General features: G+C 41.2%; 2 protein-coding genes and 2 long non-coding RNA genes across 4 annotated transcripts in view; 2 read left to right on the top strand and 2 right to left on the bottom strand.

The window, feature by feature from the left end:
- The window catches only part of LOC148645296 (uncharacterized), a 123,846-nt gene that overhangs the window by 5,302 nt on the left and 99,927 nt on the right, over positions 1-18,617 (bottom strand). The window lies entirely within an intron of this gene.
- Positions 9,623-14,951, top strand: LOC148645305 (hatching enzyme 1.2-like). The gene is made up of 10 exons (XM_088612604.1): positions 9,623-9,976; positions 10,128-10,164; positions 10,749-10,799; positions 11,250-11,405; positions 11,724-11,841; positions 12,871-13,049; positions 13,609-13,690; positions 14,165-14,292; positions 14,417-14,539; positions 14,789-14,951. Exons 1-10 carry the CDS (start codon positions 9,911-9,913, stop codon positions 14,815-14,817), a joined length of 969 nt encoding a protein of 322 aa, XP_088468730.1. The 5' UTR covers positions 9,623-9,910; the 3' UTR covers positions 14,818-14,951.
- Positions 15,289-17,094, top strand: LOC148645304 (uncharacterized). The gene is made up of 3 exons (XR_015928380.1): positions 15,289-15,622; positions 15,924-15,996; positions 16,115-17,094. It is a non-coding gene; the product is annotated as an uncharacterized LOC148645304 (long non-coding RNA).
- On the bottom strand, positions 16,851-17,660 carry LOC148645303 (uncharacterized). Its single transcript, XR_015928379.1, has 3 exons — positions 17,489-17,660; positions 17,088-17,190; positions 16,851-16,902 (listed from the first exon to the last, which is right to left on the bottom strand). It is a non-coding gene; the product is annotated as an uncharacterized LOC148645303 (long non-coding RNA).

The raw sequence follows: 18,617 nt of genomic DNA, 5'->3' as shown, positions 1-18,617 counted from the left end.
CATATCAACATTTCTTAATATAATTAGGAATGTGATATCTTTTAAACCCCTGAATGACAAAACCCTGCATCATAACTCCCTATTAATGATGTAAGAGCTTGCTGTTCAGAATGACCTCTCATGCAGGTGAGGCTGCAGACTGTGTTGAGTGTCCAGGTGTCCTCGTGATCCCCCCAGCTCAAGGACTCAGGGGAAAGGCCTGTGATCATCAGCACTGTTGAGAGTTGAGAAATACAATCAGAAATCACTGAAGATATAATCATTCTTCCCTCAACAAATATGAAAACAGATTTCACTATGAAACAAGACTACTTACTGTAGAACCAAACTGCTACAGTATGTAACCATTTCATGTCTGTTTGGTGTATATATAATTGATATGGAAAATCATTATGAGCCTAAAAATCAGTCAGTTTCACACAAGTAAAGGTTAACCTGCCCAACACCCCTTTGTGTTACTCAGATAGTTACTGGCCTTCCCAAAGCTAGTTTTACAGTACCCCAGGGCACTAATATATACTGGGGCTTTGGTATGGAAATTATGGGCCACAGGGAAGAGTGCCACCTACTTGTACACTGTTTAAAAACATGTGAACAACAAAACACACCTTTTCCTGAAATCTTAGGAAGTCGCTAAAATAAAATAAACACAAATCAATCCCTTCAGTTACAGAAGACCTTAAGATCAGCTGTGCTGATGAAGTACTGTTCACCCCACAGGAGAACAGGACACTTCACCCACAGGAGAGCCCTTCCTCCAGCCTCAGGGGTGACCTGTCGCAGCTGCTCACTCTCCACAGACCAGCTGGAGGAGTGAGAACAGGCAGAGAGCGAATTCAACAGGAGACTCTGGGAGGCCAGACTGTTGCTGAGAAAATAAGAAAGTGAAAGTCATGTCAGGCTTTCTATTCAAAATCGAAAAGCTAGACTTCAGATTGAAACACGTTGCTCTTAGGTAGGAAATATTCCATGTAAACTAAATGACAGTGTGATGCCGTGGGGGTTTCAGTCATCTGTCGGGTCGATCAGAACCAGACCAGAACACACCTTAGGCAAATAACAGTTAAAAACACAGGTCTACCCTGATCAAATAAAACAAACAAACACTGAGGAACTTGTCTCCAAAACACCCTGGAGAACAAATAATGTACCCATATGAAAAACTAAATTTCTTCTCAAAGTAAAAAATAAATCTTTCCATGTTCTCCCTCAAAAATTGATCCAATTATGTCTTCTCACCCGTACAAAACAAACCTCCCTCCTTGAATTCAAAAAGTAACTGTGTGCTTGTTAAGCCCATTTTAACTTTCCCTTTTTTCTCTTTCAGTCCCTTCTAAAGACTATTATGACTTCACTGAATGAATTAACCTTTATTGCCTCTAAGAGAATTTGTCTTGCACATCAAGAGCTCATAAACCTATAGCCAATAAACTGTAATGTAACTGTAATGTACAATGTAACTGGACAGAAATATTTGAACTTAACAGGTTATAGATGTTTAAGATATAGTTATGCAGATGTCTTCCACAAACTCAGAACTGTATATCCCTCCAGTGGCTTTTGGAATAATTTAGAAAGTACAGGACTAAGCTCTTCATGACTTTTTCATTACTGCAAAGTATTGCCTTCCAGATTTTCCAGGCACGTTCATTTTTGAGTCCTTAAAACACAAAAAACACGCACTCCACTTGTTTAGATGTTACAGTAGTAGGTTCTCCTGGTTCTCAGTTCATTTCCCGGGGGTGGTGCTGAAGCAAGCACACATTACTTAGGGGCACCTGGCCAATCATGGTTAAGATCCTACACCACGCCTCCTGTACATTATTTCTATTCATTAGTTTCTCCACCTTGGACTTGTAATCTCTTTTAGCCTGTTTCAATTCTTCCTATATCTTCCTCTGAATCACTTTCCCCTCTCAATCTATCACAGCTTTGAATTCCTGCTCTTTCTTTTTGGATTAGATCAGATGTTGGTGGTTCGATATGAACTTTACAGGCATTCTTAATGTTACCATAACAGGGATCTAACGTTCTAGAACCTCTTGTGTAGCCTTTTACAGACTGATCATCATTAGGGAGAACTGACTTAAGCAAACAGCCATTGAAATCTCCCTAAATTAAGTTCTGAGGCAGTTTTATAATCGGCATCAGGAGAAATCTACAGAGGAGTTGCAAACGCCTGCCCAAACTCCCATGGCAGGTAGCGAGGTCATAAAGAAACAGACAGGAGTCCTCGATCTGGTGAGTTAAAGGATTGTAGATCTGTCTGTTTTTTACTTTTTTATCTTATACTATCTGTTCTTGATTATTTCTTTACCTTTTGCTTTTTCTCTCTTCTTCCCCAGCCCTTTCTTTGTTTTGCTATGGTTTATTTAATACAAAGTCTTTGTTTTCCTGTTGTCTTCCAACATGTTCCCTATGTCCTTTTCCAAATGGGAAATCATGTACTCACCATATCCAGTCAGCTGTAGTTTGTGTGCAGCTTGGCTTCAGTTTCTACTCTGTCATCTCTGGGTTTGATTTATGTGGCCTGTGGGTACGAGTTCTCCTCTGTTTCGTTCCACTTCTACCATCATTGCGGTGCTTTATGTTGCAGTACTTCAGTTCCACGATCTTAATGAGATCAAAAGTCTGAGTGAAATCTTAAATTACCTCCCATTCAGTGCAGTGCCCGTGGTGGCATCACAAAAGTTATACAAACAGAAATTCGTAGTTCAAAACATAGTGATGTGATAACGAACATCAAAAGTTTATCTTCCATGAATAAACATTTTACAAGAACATTCATACATTCTTCCAATGAAGCAGGCGGACAGAGTGATACTTAGAGAATCCAGTTTACGTCCAGACACTACTGGAGGACAGGTGCACACATGATTACGACAGAGACAAGTATACACGAGGGAAGAGATGGTATTTTACAAAGCGCTTTACATTTGACAGGTGCTTTGTGCAAAAGAGCCTGTACTGTAAAACACAGGCTGTGCGCCGGCAGAGCAGAGATACTCCTACCTGCATTGTGGCAGCTGTGTCCTCCAACGAGCTCAGTGTGCAGGATCTCTCCTTCCCAGAAGAAGAAGCCTTCAGGTCTAAAATAATCCAATTGAAACTGGAGAGAGTCCTTTCATTAGCAAATGAACACTAACGTGTTTCTTTTTCTCTCATCAGAAAGTCAGCACTGTCACAGATATAGGGATTCCTAAATTCTTTCATCTCTCGTCTCACACACTCATGGTGCAAACTTGGCATTCTGCTGATACTCCCCTGTATCAGGAAGTCAGAGTTTTCTTCATGTTGTGTCTTGTGTTTGAATGAAGATGTAAATATGATTCAGAGGATAGAAAATTCCCTTCTATTTAATTTATACAACTGTGTCTTCCTGTAATCCTACCAGTTCTGTACTTTTAAGAACTTCAAACATATCCGGTTTCTGAGAGGAGTGTTTGAAGATCGTCATCTAGAAAACGATCTGATTGGCTTCTCAGCTCCCCACGTCTGGCCAACAGGAATTGAATAGATGCCTCCCCTTATTGACCAATAATAATGCTTGCAATAGAAGCAGCTCCCCAGTATAATAACCAAGTAATTATATGCCTGCCCCCACGTCCCCTCCACAATGCCAAAGTAGCTATACAAAATAACTGAGGTAGAATGGTAACTGTGCCCTGTACCCATATTAAATAAATCAACAAAAGATGCTCTCTCACTGCACTGTAGTAACAAAACCCAATATGCTCTAGATTAAGCAGAGACTGTCTCAACCCCATTTTGTGGGAGGCTGAGCTCTGCAGGTTCCATACTTGCCTAGTAAAAGGTCAGTTAAGGACTTGGACCAACCCTCCAGGTGACGTACAATTCTGAAGGAGTCACAACAAAATGAGAACCCTTAAAGGAGCTCCTGTCAGTGAGTGATCAATTAACTTTACTGCACTCTCGCCCCAGTGCTCCTGGGTAAATAGTGGAGGACCTGTAAGACCACTTCAATTGGTGTTTCAGGATGAGGTCTATAGATGCCTTCTTCTGCAGTTGCACAGATAAAAAAGGCAGAGACTTGCTTTACAGCTGTGACAACTGAAGCTCCTTGGTTAGTGCAAGGTACCATTCATCTCTTAAAACTGAACAGTACATGAGAAGATACAGCAATTTCCCTCCACTTTGCATTGTAGTCCAATGAAAGCTACCCCTGAATGTATTGATCTTCAGTTTCAATAAAGCATCGGGGACTAACCATTGGCACCAGTACGGAGGACAGAGTTCAAAGTTAATGGCTGTACAGGAGACTTCCACTGACACCTTGGCTTTATTGTACAGACATGACATAGATGTGACAAGAGCAGGCTCAAGGACATGACAGAAGGTCAGAGGAGCCCCATACAAACCACAGATCTTGGTTCCACATCACAGATGCAGTGCTGAAGATCTCCCCTTCCTGTTCAAGAGCTTCAGTTGCCAGTCTCTGTTATTCCCAGGGCAGAAGAAAAAGGCTTCCCAGCACACCTCTCCATTCTTCCCATGTGATCAACAGGGCTCTTTTCAGAAGTGGGGAAAAAAAATAAAATACCAAGAGCACACCTCTCCTGCACCCCTTGAAAGGAAAGCTAGCATGACCACGTCCTGACACCACACACTGGACACTCGTACCCAGGCCTGTCACACATTGGACTCCCAAGCATGGAGAGCATGCTCAACCTCACCCAGATCATAACCATCGTTGAAGGATGGTTTCCATCACTGTCCAGTGGAGATACTGCTGTGAGGAAGCAGCCTTTAGCACAAAAGGACCTACAGGATGGATCAATGCAAGGTACTGTACGAACCCATGAAGACTCAATTGTGCAGAGGGTCAGTCCTGTGCTGAAGGACCTACTGCCTCCAGAGGCAGTGCAGCTAGCTAACCCTCATCTAGAGCAAGTCTAGAAAAAACAGAAACACCAATGTGGAAAAACTTGTTTTTGCATGGAACACCCTGAACAGCTCCTGCTCAGTGCTGCTGAATGTAGTTCTGCAATGCCAATTTACTCCTCAGCATCAGCATAGCTTATCCATGAGCTGGCACACACACTTCTTTTACACAAAATCCCAGCACATGTGGTACTCCCACATGACAGCATCACTTACTGCATTTCCAAGCCACAGCTCAGCTTGACAAGTCCCACAGAGGGGCAACTGGCGTCAGAAAAAGATCTGGTTGAATTTTCCAAACCACTGACATCTTGCTCCTCTCACCAAACATATCTGAGTATCCCAGAGCCACAGGAACATTGGCAAAACTCACACTGAATAATTCTAATGATCCTCTCCAATTCAAAGCACAATATAAATGCTTTCCTTCCAAACTTCACTTTTATAACCCTCTTCATTAATTACAGGGGCTGGGCTAATTCCATGGGAACCTATCCCAAAAGCCCTACAATCCTCATGTGGAATGGCCAGGTGTGTCCAGCTCGATAATGCACACCTGCTTCCAGATCCCTGCCTGCTCAGAAGCCATCTTGGCTCAGAGAAACACCACAACCTGGGCTTGAGCCAAAATGCAAGGTGCCTATAGAAGCCTTCTAGGGACACTATGACGTTGCTTTAATCAATTTTCCTTGAACGTTATTAGTTCCTAAACATTTCACCATACCTCAATCTGTTTCGGAAATCGTCGAGTAGAGAAAGATAAGCTCCACTGAGGGTGGAGGTAGTTAGCATTGGTGACTGGGCGCAGGAATGGTGTGCTGTCAGCTGTCTGTGCAGAGCCTACTGTAGGACACGACAGTGAGGCACTGAGAGGTTGTGTGGTTCTAACATGAGTGTGTCAAGGCTCAGCCTGACACTGAGGAGCTGGAGACTGGGTGTAATGAGTGAGCTGAGTCTGAGTGTGAGAGTGAGACTCTGGAGACTCTGGTTTGTGTGAGACCCGGCCCGGAGGTGTCAGGAGATGATGTCAGTGGCTGGAGGAAGCCAAGTCGGCCTTCCATTAAGGCAAAGAAGGCGATAGAGCAGCTCTGGTCAAACTGGATTGATCAAGTCAAAGGCGTTTCACTGCTTCTCCCTGAAAAGGACTAGCCAGAGGGTGAGAGCTGGTGGTGAAGCTCATTGAGCTCAGGACACCACGAGTGAAGTCAGCATTGTGAGGGGCCTAGGGCTTGATCTCAGAGGAGATCAGAGAGGAGAGAGGCATCAGCGACAGAGTAGACTCTGAGCCTAAGTTGTCCATAGTGGCAGCCACTACCCCCATGGCCTCACACACCTCTTTGCAATCATCCAGCTTTCCTTGACTGAGTTCTACCTCCCTGCTGCTTTCACCAGCTCCCAGAGTCTGCTCCTGAGCCTCTCGCTGAACTTGGGAGACTTCTACTGGACAGCATTTGGCTCTGGTGCTGATCCTGCTCAAGAGCTTTTTAGGAAATGGTTCATCTCCTGCCAGGTAGGCTCCGACTCTTCACAAGCACTGGTGGGTCTGTCTGGTTTAACGAGTGAAGCCGTCGTCTCCAGCTCCTCCTGGTCTCTGAGGTTGCAGTATAACCTTTTATCCATATATAATGCTTAGGGAATGGTCTAAAGTTTAGAATTGGGGTTGCACTGAGGCTGAGAAATTTGAGTTTTTTTTAATATAACATATACTTCAGTACAGTGCTCTAGTTTGATGCTAATGAGTGAAGTAGTTGCTGCAGTTAACCATTTAAAATAAATTTGAGTTGCAGTCATACAACGTGGACTACTTTGACATGAACCAAGTGAAATGTGAATGGATGAGGAAGTGTATTTATATGTTCTTTATGCAAAGAGTTGTGGGAGATTGGCACAGGCAATCCAGACATTTTGTTGAAACCAACAGCCTCTTTACTTTCGAGGAACGGCTCCATGAGATTATATAATCAAACTGATATCAGTAACCAAAAGGGCTACATGGATCAAATACTGTCCTCTTATTTGAACTTTCTCATGTTCTTGTAACTTATTACATGAACACATCAGCTGCATGACTAATAAGAAGTAGAAAGGTGGTAAATTGAGTGCATGATAAATGTTTACACATGTAAAATCTGACATCTTGGTTCAGAGTTTAGATCAGGTTATAGCACAGTGAGTGTCCTAGACCCCACAGCTCGCCTGCGTGTTTCTAAATCCTTTCATTCACATTCCTGTGGCTCTCAAACACTAATAGGGATTTCATGCACTAACTGTGATTACTCAGATGGCCATGGGAAAAAGTATATTGAAACTTGTAACTCATGGGGGCTTCTGTAAACAGGCTCGATATCTTTAATACGTTTTCAGGTGGAGCCAAGAAAAAAAACTGCCTGTCACGTCAGTCTGAAGCTCTTGTTTAACTACAGTGTCACTGTTTATATTGCTAAGTGATTAGTTCAGATATGCATCAGAGGTCATCAGGAATAGAAATCAGCAGGTGTAAGGGTTCCAAGACTTAAAACTGAGAGCAGTCTGGATGATTGTGCCCTGAGCTCTGTACATGAGCAAACTGTAATTAACCAGCTACCCAACTACAGTAATCATAGCCCAACTGGTCTTCTACACAAGAGGAACAATGGCCTCATGACCTTATCCGTCAGGTCATTGTTTCTAAACTACTTTTCAAAAATGGTCAATTTTACGATAGTGACCACAGCCCTTCACTCAGGCTGTACATTCTGCTGTATCTCAAATCTGCATCATGTGCTGTTACTGGAATGTCCTGATTACCTCAGACTGGTCACACCTGCCAAAGCTCTTTACAAATGACACTTTTAAACAGGTTCCACTGTCCTGCACTAATACAGTACAATGTGCGTGAGTTCATGTCCATCTTGTATTCTTACTGCTGCCAAGGCAATGTATTCTAATTAAGAGGTACAGCATATATTATAAGTAGATTCAAAACTCCCCCAAAAACTCTCTCACAAAGATGAAGCAGAAAAAGGGACCATTTTGTCCAGATTTACATAAATGTTTCAGAGTATTTGACTCAAATGCCTTCACTGTTTCTTCTGCACAAGGTGAAAAACATACTGTGAAAATATTGGGACAGTGAGGTAAAATTAGGCATTTTTGCCATATAATAATGGACATTTTAAGGAAAAAAGATTAATGTGAAGCAAAAGTACAAAATTGTAGTTCTAGGTATTATTTTGTATACATGTTAATCCATGTTAGAGCAATGTTATTTGTTGGTTTCAGTTAGGTGAGCATAATTACTGGGACAAATGGCTGTCAGCTGTTTCTAATAACTCAGGGGTTTAATATTGCATGATTTGGCAAAATTTGGAAGAGCTGTGAGTATTTAGTCTTGTTTTCAAGCTTTGGAGTTTATTTTTGAATCTACCCCTTGAGTTAAGGCAGAAGATAATAAGGTAAGAGCTGTCTGTGATGAAAGAGCTAGCAAACGTGAAGATAAGAGCAAAGTAAATTCCAATTGCAGAGAGATTGGGCATTGCAAAATCAGTGATACAGAACATTTTGAAAAATAAAAACTGCTGAAGCAGTAAGCAATTAGTAAAGCCCAGATCATCCAAGGAAGATGACAGCAGTTGGTGACAGAATAATCATTTGAACTGTGAAGGCAAATAGTTCAGGGTTGTAAGTATTTTATCTATGACAATAAAAAAACAAAGATTAAGTAGAAAATGGGAACATTTTGTTTTATTATGATTTACACAAGTTTTTCACAGTATTTGACTCAAATGCTTTCACTGTTTCTTCTGCACAAGGTAAAAAACATACAGTGACAAGTAAAAATATTGGGACTGAGGTGAAATTTCACATTTTTGCTGTATACTAATGAAAACTATTTATGCAAAAACACAGTAATTTATTTCTTGATACTATTTTGCATACATGTTAATCTGTGTTAAAACAAAGTCATGTGTTGTGTTCAGTCAGGTGAGCACGAGTACTGGGACAAGTGGCTGTAATAAAAGAGCTGTGATACATAGTCTTGGTTTCAGTCCTTGAAGATAATTTTTGAATCTGCCTCTTGAGTTAAGAAAAGAGAAGACAAGATGACAACTAGAGAGCTGTCCATCACAAAGAAGGTAACGTGTGAAGGTAAGAGCCAGTTAGAACCATTGCAGTGGGTTTGGGCACCAAAAGCTCAACGATACAGAACATTTTGAAAAAGAAAAACTACTGGAGGAGTCGGCAATCAGTAAAGACCAGGTCATCCAAGGACGTTGATGAGAGAATAATCAATAGAACTGTAAAGAAAAACATTTTTTTGCTAACATGGTTTCTAGTGCAGTAACTGCTAATTGCCTTTTAATGGAGGTGTGTGGCTGTGGATATTGGTGTCTTGGGATAAAGTGCTTATGAATGTTTATGGGTAAGTCAACACAGAAAAGGATATTCAATTTTCTTGTAGCTTTTACATCAAGACCACCAACCATGTCCCTTCTTCAAGTTCTCAGACTCATACAAAGATTTCTAAAAAAACATCTTTGCAGTATTATTTCAATATTTTTCTTTGAACATAGCCAGAGATGCTATTTGGCTGAATATTTACAGTAGAGGACAGAGGCAGAACAAAATAAGGCAGCCATCTTGCACTTGTGTGTTGCTATCTGTACATTAGTATGCAGATGTGTTGGTCTAAAACATTAGTTGCTTTGGAACTTTACATAGTATTGGTTAAGGATGACTTGGGTTGTGATTTTGATAGGGAAGAGCTTGCAGTCTGGACTGGCATTACAAAGTGACAAGCCTGCATTCCTGCATCTCATCAATTCACCATTCCTGTTTTTCCTACCAGGTCAGTATTCCCATTCCCAGGCACAAAAGCCAGAGGTGACGCAACTGGGGCTCTCTGGGGCTCTATAAGGGGTTTCACTTCTCACCCTGGGACACTGGACACCTCCAGCTCTCACCTCCAGCCAGACTGCTGCTGAACTCTCATCCCAGCACCTTCACTGCTGCTCAGATCCTTTTAGACATGGAGCTCCTCGCCTGGATCACTGTCCTTCTCCCAGTTTTCCAGATTTCTGCCTCTCCAGTGCTGGTAGGTGGGGCTACTTTAGAAACTTAAATGTAAATCCTTCTCCAATCATGTTGAATTATTGCACCAGTTATTGGGATATTTTAGGGGGTATTGAAGTCTTTGTAAAAGCCGTGATATTCATTTCTAATTTGTGTTTTGTAATGTCTCTTAGGTTACAGAGAGAGTCCAAACAACAGAGGATCAAGGTGGTGAGTGACAATGTCTTAGAGAAAGAGGACAAATGAGAAAAAACAACAAAGACAAGTGAACTACAGGCCTGTGATGAGCTAAACATACCGAACACATAACATATTAGTCTATTGCAGCTGTCCTTGAATAAGTTGGGGAACATTCATTAATTGAGTATCATGGGTATATGATAAGGTTGTGTATTGGAGTGTTAGGAGTCTTCATCTGTGAGCTCTACAGTACACGTTTCAATATAGGTTTATACTGTACATGGTTTGTTAGTGATGAGGGTAGAAGTGCTGACCTGGATTTATCAAAAATTGTTTCTAGTTTCGGGTCCATAAATAGAAAGAAAAAAATAACATATTGATTAAAGTAGTACATTCTAAAAAGTGACCAATTCTCCCCTCTCTGTCTGGTGGGTTATGTCACTCTTGTTGTGATGGTCCACACTGTATAACAGACTGACAAGATCATGTCTGAGCTGACTTAACCTACAGCATTCAAGCTGATATTCTCAAGTGTATTGCACTTTACTCCAAACAGTTTCTCTACACTCCACCTCTTCGGAATAAACTAATGTTTTTGTGCCCTGTTGTCTCAGGTGATGAAGTTTCTGCCATGGAAGTGATTATTAATGTCAACTCTGTGGAAAGTAAGTGTCATTCATTATTCAAGTGAGCTGGCCTCCCAGAAGGACAGGATGAAGCAAGTAGTTTTAAGAGACAGTCACTGCTTTAGAATATTGTCCAATTAATAAGAAATAAGTTTTTAAAGTTGCCCCATAACTTAAGATGAAGTGAAAAACTTCATGTCAATGCTAAAGTGATTTATTGGATGTACTCATTAAATGATACTTTAGATGGTAGACGTTCAGGGATATGTGACTTTAAAACACCTGCCACAGATTATTATGCACATTTAAATTAACCTACAGTACGAGCATCTCATATTGGGTACTTTTACTTAGACTTAGTCGCGTTGCACTTCAGTTGTGTATAAATGATCATATTATACTGAAGCTCACTTTCTTCAGCTTCAAAGGAACGGTCTCTTATTAAATTGAGAGAATTTAATGGACTCTTCCTTCTGTTTTTTGTTCCAGCAATGCCCTTCACATCAAGCCACTCCATCAAATTTACAGATATTGCCTACTCCAACCAGAGGAGCGCTCTGATCTGCCCCAGGGGTCGACAGTGCTTCTGGCCCAAGTCCTCTGATGGAGCTGTATACATACCATACGTCATAGACCCAGAATTCTGTGAGTACACTTTCACCTCTGTATATGTCAATCCCAAGCTCTTCCTTGTAATGTGTTGCAGAAAATTGAGGTTTTGTTATGTTGGATTCAAAATAAACAGAAAGTGCACAACACAAAAGTAAATAAAAACTTCCACCACATCTGCTGTCAAGTTTGAATCCTGTTTCAAAAGAGCTTTACACCTTTTTGTGTTAGTTATGAATCTGAAATATGACTATGTAGAGTGACATTAGTACAGTCAAACATCAATCAAACATCTTTTGATTCTTGCAAATGCAAAATTATGACCGGGAATAGTTTTTTCCTTTTATTCTCCAGCTGTTCCGCAAAGAGTACAGATCAATCAAGCCCTGTCTGCGATCTCCACTGTCACCTGTATCGTCTTCACTCCCCGATCCAGAGAGAGAGATTACTTAAACTTCCGCTCCCTCGATGGGTGAGTTCAATATTATACAGAATCCTTTAGTCAAATTCACAGCAGAGCAGAGAAGGGTGGCTCTGAGGTTGGAACTCCAAAATGTACTGAAGACATTTTTTTTTAAAACATTTGCCCAACCTTTCTGAACAGGGAAATATCCCTATAAGTGGGAAAATGCATATAGCCTTCACTCTGTTCGTTAAGACAGTGCAATTTCAGGCATTTTCTTAGCAAAGTCCTTTGTGGTTCATACACAAGTAATGATCTACACCTATAAATTCAGCTATACCTCTAGACCACAAAATGTTTATCTGCAGGATAAATGTACTTTTTAAACTGTTTAAATTATTTTCAGTTAGTTCTTGATTTAATTTTTTATGCATATAGTGATTTTGTAGCTATTTCTTTTTAAGCTAAATGTTGATTCTGGATGGTCTGCATTTTCTAATGCAAATCTTGAGCTGTAGTAAGCGATAAATGTTAACACCTGAAAAAGACTTCAATATGTTATGGAAGATGTAGTGGATCGGCCAGTGTAGTGTTTCATGATTGATAAACTGATGTAGAGTACCATGATTTTTTTAATGATTCTGATCAATGTGAATCAGAGATTGTTGAATGACAAGCTTTGTGTCTTCTCCCCAAGACTAAGTAAAAGTATTGATAAAACTGATGATGCTCATAATATTCAATAACCTGTATAAGAGGTTGAAGGTTCTTACACTGCAGTATTGAACAAAATCCATTATAATATAGTCTAACTATTGTCCAGAGACCACAAAACCCAAAAAGTGGTTTAGAATCTTATCTTCAGGAAGTGCAAGGATACAAATATTCAGAGCATCTATTTCTGGAAATTTCTAAGAAGTCACTTAATAAATATGTTTTTCTGGTACGTTACTGTCAAATGAGATCTGCTGCTATTTTGTGTCACTGCTGTGGGACCAGTGATCTAACAGAGGATCCAGATGGGCACAGGAGCTTATGTGGTCTTTTCATGTTGCAAAACACTGATTTCTGGTCTGCTGTGTGTCTTTGGTTTGGAAGCTGTTGGTCTTTCTTTGGCCACAAAGGAGGGAAACAGGACATCTCACTGTCCAGGACTGGCTGTGTGCAGAAAAACATCATCAGCCATGAGGTGATGCACGCCCTGGGCTTCCACCATGAGCACAACCGGGGCGACAGAGACAGCTACATCAAGGTCCTGTGGAATAATATCAGGCCAGGTGTGGAGCACTTAGTGTCAGGGAACAGTTACTCAGGAAGATAATTGAAGAAGCTAATTTGTGCATAAAAGATGTAATAGGAGCAATATTACTTAAGTAAAGTTAGCTAGCCTAGCTACTTTAGAATTTACTCAGGAAAAACATGTTATGACATATGCTTTCTGCAGCACTACAAAGACTGTACCCAGATTATATTGGCTTGGTATTGGATTGGACCAGACATATTGAGGTTCAACATAATTTTGAGCTTCTCTTTTAATTCATGTTGTAATTTTGATCTAAACCTCTGAATCCAGATATATTTGCAGACACATCCCTCTCTAGTTCTTGTTTTCTTGAGTTGGAAAACTGAAACTGTTGTCTGTTGGCAACGTAATCTTGACTAGTGAGGATGAAAACAAAGCTGTGTCTTGAAACAAAGGAGCAACATTCAAATCTGCTGTCCTCTGACCAGTTTTCTCTTTGGACCTGTGGAGCCTTAGACTTCAAACCAAATAAAACCCTGACCCGTTGAGTGGCTGTAACCTATTGCAAACTAAATGCTTTTCTGTTTTACAAGGTTTCGAAGATCAGTTTGTAAAAAGAGTCACCAATAACCTGGGCACTCCTTATGACTATGACTCAATTCTTCATTACAAATCGTGAGTGAAATGTTCAGTATCTTCTTATTGGGAAATGAAATGAGGGAATCTCACATGTTATTCAGAATGTGCAGAAAGCTTCCTGTGTTGAAGAAAACAGGCAGCGTAAAAGCTGAATGTGATCAATGATTAAATGTCTTTACAACATCTGTCATATTCACCAGGAGCCTTTACTGATCTTGCATTCTTTCTATAGGGAGAGTTTTCCTTTGTTATGTATGTTTAGATCTTATGATCCTTTTCTGAAAGGAGAAGAGCATATTCTCTACCACAGTGTAACAGTAATCACTTTACATGTACACAGTCTCTAAAAAAAGAATCTCAACTGATTTGAATATTCTCATCTTTTGGGTATTTCTCAGAAAGGAAAACATGGTTCCACTTGTTCCACTACTGTTACATTGAGCTGTTTACAATCTGAAACATTGATCTATGATAAAGCTGAAAAATAATAAAGACTTTTTTTCATTTCAGGGGATTTTTTGCTAAACACAGTGGTTTGAAAACACTGGTACCCATTCCGGACAACAACAGGAAAATAGGTCAGGGCAGCTGGCTGACCAAAACGGATATCCTGAAGATCAACAGACTTTATGAGTGTAGTAAGTCTCTTTTCAGACTCCATTTACTGGTTTTCCCTTCCTTTCACATACCAGTTCCTGAACCAGGGCTTCAGGATTTGTCTCCTTCAAGGCTTAATCTCTTCCTTTTCCCCCATTTCATCAGAAGGAGAATCTAAGAGCAGGGCTTCCACCCAAACCCCTACAACCAAGACAACTGGAACAACCAGAAGAGCCACTCGTCCTGTTGTTGGCCCCACCATTGAGCACAACACCCCCACAGGAACAGGTAGATCTGCTTCTTCTGAACGCTTGGCAGTAGAACGCACAGCCCGCTTTCTGGAAAATGAAAGGATATTACTTCTGAAGGTTATCTTCATTCTATAGAAAATGATATTGTGACAAAACAGTTGTGTACTAATGCATACAGTTCTGTCATCTTCATGATTTGTATCTTTCATTGTCAATTCAGTGTGAAACCCAATGGCTTTGACTGAGAAACTCCAGGTTTTTCATTCACTCTTGTTCCCCTTTCCAGGTCAGCCTGGGGAAATGAACAGAAAATGACCTGCTCTCTCATGAAGAGGACCCTGCTCCACACTCAGCTTCCGGACACAAGGCAGCTCTCACCGCCAAGAACTAAAGATATTTGTAGGGTGTAAATATTCCTTGTTGTGAAATAAACATTAACCATGCACAAATCAAGTATCTTTCATTGTTCTGTACCTTCAATTCCTCACACTAGAACCCCACAGGGATTCAGGTGCACTGAAGTACTAACATTGTCATTATATTACAGAGTGTGAATATCTTACAGTATAAATTGCGATGCTCATTTTACATCAGGCTTGTTATTTCAGTTCAGTCCTATAATTGAAGGTTTTACTTTTACCCTAAATTTAAACCATTATAATTCTTAATATAAGTAAATTGTTAGGGGGGAATAATCTAATGGTGAAATATGGAGCTGGATAATTTCGATGGAGTGTTGGTACAGTAGGTGCCGAAGGGGGTGGAGCTCATCCTCTTGAGGCAGTTCCTTCAGCGGGAGAGGGGAGAGAGAGCCGACAGCATCTACAGTGCAGTAAGTGTAGTGTACCTGGCTGTATAAATCTCTGGAGAAACGTTGTTTAATCGTGTGGAGTCATATGCAACGAATTTTCGGCTTTAGCAGGCGGTTGCGGGCTAGTTAATACGGTACAATCTGGATTTCATCTCCACCTCTGAGCTCAGCTGCAACGAGAAACGTGCGGAATGAAGCTGGAGCCCAGCTGAACTTGTGCTCAGTGCGGCGCTGAGCGCTCAGCATCGCCGTTGTTCCGATTAGCACGAACTGCAGCTCTGAATCAGAACATTTCAACTCATCCCAGCAGTAAGTTCATATGTAGACCGTGATTACTTTGTTTCGTGTTAGTATGCAACTGAAGAGAGGCATTTGATAAAAATGTACCAGATAGGGGTACGTATTAACTAACGATAATAGCAAATAGGCACGAAGCTGGAGGTTGGCGTTTGAACATGTGCCCTATAATAGAAGCATTTATTTCCTGGGATAAATGATATGAATTCATAGGGAGAGCCTTCTGACTAGCAAGCGAGCAGATCGCCGTTTTGATTTTATGTATAAGTAACATTTGTGTGCAATGATGGAAATGTACGTGTTGTAATTTCAGGGGCTACATTTGTTGCACCTCCTTTAAGAGTCAGTGGTTGTGGACGTTCTCGATTAGAGGCACCGAGTTACAGGTATGTTGAGCGATGACTGACAGAGGCATGTCCTACAGTTCTTACAACCTAATGGCGCTCACTGAAGTTGCTCCCCCTTCAAACCCATCGTATTGGTTTGTGCGGTTGTGTTGCTTAGATTTCCGAGCTGTATCACTTTATTTCTGCGGAAGAATCCCACCGCCAACGGCGCAGGAAAACTGAACCGCTGTGACTCGTTATTGCTCCATTGCAACAAAAACGTTACGGTAAGGAGCTCCCGTCAGTAATAAGACAACTTACCCTACTACTCCCAGGTAACTAGTGGGTGACCTGTGTAACCTAACTCTTGACATTTTTGCAGAACAAAATCTGGTGATGCCTATTCTGGTCGTGCAGTAATAGACCAGAATACCTGTACATTCATCCCCAACCTTCCCCTCATTAAATGGGGGGAACGTTTTCCTTCACATGGCATTATTGCCCAAGAAATCCTACTCCCCATGGCATGGTTATCAAGGACTGTCCTCCAACTGAACCACATCCACCCCAACAGTTCGTAGAAATTAATTACGTCCAGTGACACCTTGACTTTATTGCTCAGACAATAGTTACAGAATCATGACAGGTCAGAGGATCACCATACACACCATCTTTGTCCCACATTACTGGAGCATGTCCCATTCCTGTTGGAGAGCTTCAGCCACCCATCTCTCTTCTTCCCCATGTGATCAACAGGGCTCCTTTTTCAGCCAAGGTTACATGAAGTCCTGAGTTTGCTGGTCATTGTAGCATGGTCTCAATAACAGTTCAATAACATTCCCCCTCAGGCCACTCCGACTCCTTCTCCAAGCTTGGAGAGCATGAGCTGCTCAACCTTACCCAGATCATGAGCTGCCATGGGAAGTCCTCCATATCTTCCCACTGACTTGTCCAGGTAAGGTACTGCTGCAAGAAAGCAACAAGACTAGATTGTTACCGATTTTTATCCAGAGTACCATCCAATTTCAACAGCTGAGGCAAGTACAGCAGTGCCCCAACTGGGCTCTCTCCTCACTGGCTATGCAGCAGGATAAAGCTGGGTTTGTGTCCTAAAGTCAAACACACTGGGCTCTTCCTGGTATACAGCTTACCTCAAGAGCTGAAAGACAGTCCTTTGGTATGGGATGCTTGTGGAATCTCACTTTGCCACAACAGCATGCCGTTAAGATGGGATGGGTTTTCTGGGCATCCTGCCTTTAAGACAGGACAATTAACTTTAATTGTGCAGAGGGTTTCATAGTCCTGTGCTTAAGGACATACTGCCTCCAGAGGAAGTAAAGAGCAGCCAGCTAACCCCTCATCTATAGCACATCAAGCAATGAGGAAAAACTGCTATTGACACAGGTAATACCCTGAACATGTCCTACATTCAGCATCACCAACTAGGAATTCCACAGTGGCAGTTCACTCAACTTACCCATGAGCTGGCTCAAACATCCTTTTCATACACCATCCTCACATGTGGCTCCCCCTACTGGACAGCATTACTTACTGCATTTCCAAGCCACAGCTCAGCTTGGCAAGTCCCAAAGAGAATCAACTAACTGGCTTCAGGAACAGTGTGCTGGTTGAGTTTTCCAAGCCACTGACATTTCACTCTTCTCACCAAACACCTCCCAGTATTCTAGAAACAGGAACATTGGCAACAAAGCTCACAATGAAGATTCTCATGTTCCTTTTCTACTGAAGATACAATGTAGAAGTGTTTCTCCCAGGCTTCACTTTTATAAGCCTCTTCATTAATTACAGGGGTTTGGCTAAATCCATGGGAACCAATCCCAAAAGGCCTAAAATCCTCATGTGGAGTGGCCAGGTGTGTCCAGCTCGATAGTGCACACCTGCTTCCAGATCCCGCCTGCTCAGAAGCCATCTTGGCTCAGAAACACCACAGCCTGGGCTTGAGCCAAAATGGAAGGTGCCTACAGAAGCCTTCTAGGGACACTATGATGTTGCTTTAATACATTTTCCCTGAACATTCAGTGTGTTCCTTTTAAACCCTTCAGCACAGCATACCTCAATCTATTTCAGAAATAGATTAAGAAAGAAAGAAAATGATTTGATTATAGCTTATATATATATTCCTTTTTTTGTGGTTTTAGCACATCAATATTAGCACTCAATATTATTTGTCGATGCCTGCTATGATTGGAATGGTGTTCTCAGTTGATGTATCACAAAGGAGAAAGACAGTTATAAAAAAATGCTTTGCTAATAGAATCCCCTGTATTAAAACAATAACAATGTTTGATGAGTGTTGTAATTTTAGTTAACTAAGGAGATTGAGGCATTGCTTTGAGAGACAGAATTCCTTCCAGTATTTTAGATGCCCTGTATTGGCTGATGATTTGTAACTGATTTTCCTGTTGAACAGCCTCCTTCCCTTTTCACTGAGTCTGGTCTTGGTCTGGTGGTTTGGTAAGTAGACATTTAAATAAACTAGCAGGGCAACATTTTTTAATTATCTGTAGAGTCTGAAATAGCATGTTATTTGTTTCTGCTTATGGTTTTGGTTTTTCCCTCATGTACTCAAACAACTCCATCACCTCTGGGTTTTCATTTTCATCCCTTGATATCTGTAAATCCTTTCTTCTCTTACAAATGTGTCATCATCAGTTTCCTCC

The sequence above is a fragment of the Lepisosteus platostomus genome, chromosome 19 (genome assembly GCF_059453375.1).
Source record: "Lepisosteus platostomus isolate fLepPlt1 chromosome 19, fLepPlt1.hap1, whole genome shotgun sequence".
Taxonomy (NCBI): domain Eukaryota; kingdom Metazoa; phylum Chordata; class Actinopteri; order Semionotiformes; family Lepisosteidae; genus Lepisosteus; species Lepisosteus platostomus.
Note: the sequence above shows the minus strand (reverse complement) of the source record. Positions and strands in the feature narration are given on the sequence as shown.

What these genes read in the sequence shown, in the direction of transcription:
- LOC148645305 (XM_088612604.1), top strand. Translation starts at nt 9,911, where the DNA reads ATGGAGCTCCTCGCCTGGATCACTGTCCTTCTCCCAGTTTTCCAGATT. An exon ending in TTTCTGCCTCTCCAGTGCTG is followed by an intron (nt 9,977 to 10,127) that starts GTAGGTGGGGCT and finishes AATGTCTCTTAG; the next exon opens with GTTACAGAGAGAGTCCAAAC. An exon ending in CAACAGACTTTATGAGTGTA is followed by an intron (nt 14,293 to 14,416) that starts GTAAGTCTCTTT and finishes CCATTTCATCAG; the next exon opens with AAGGAGAATCTAAGAGCAGG.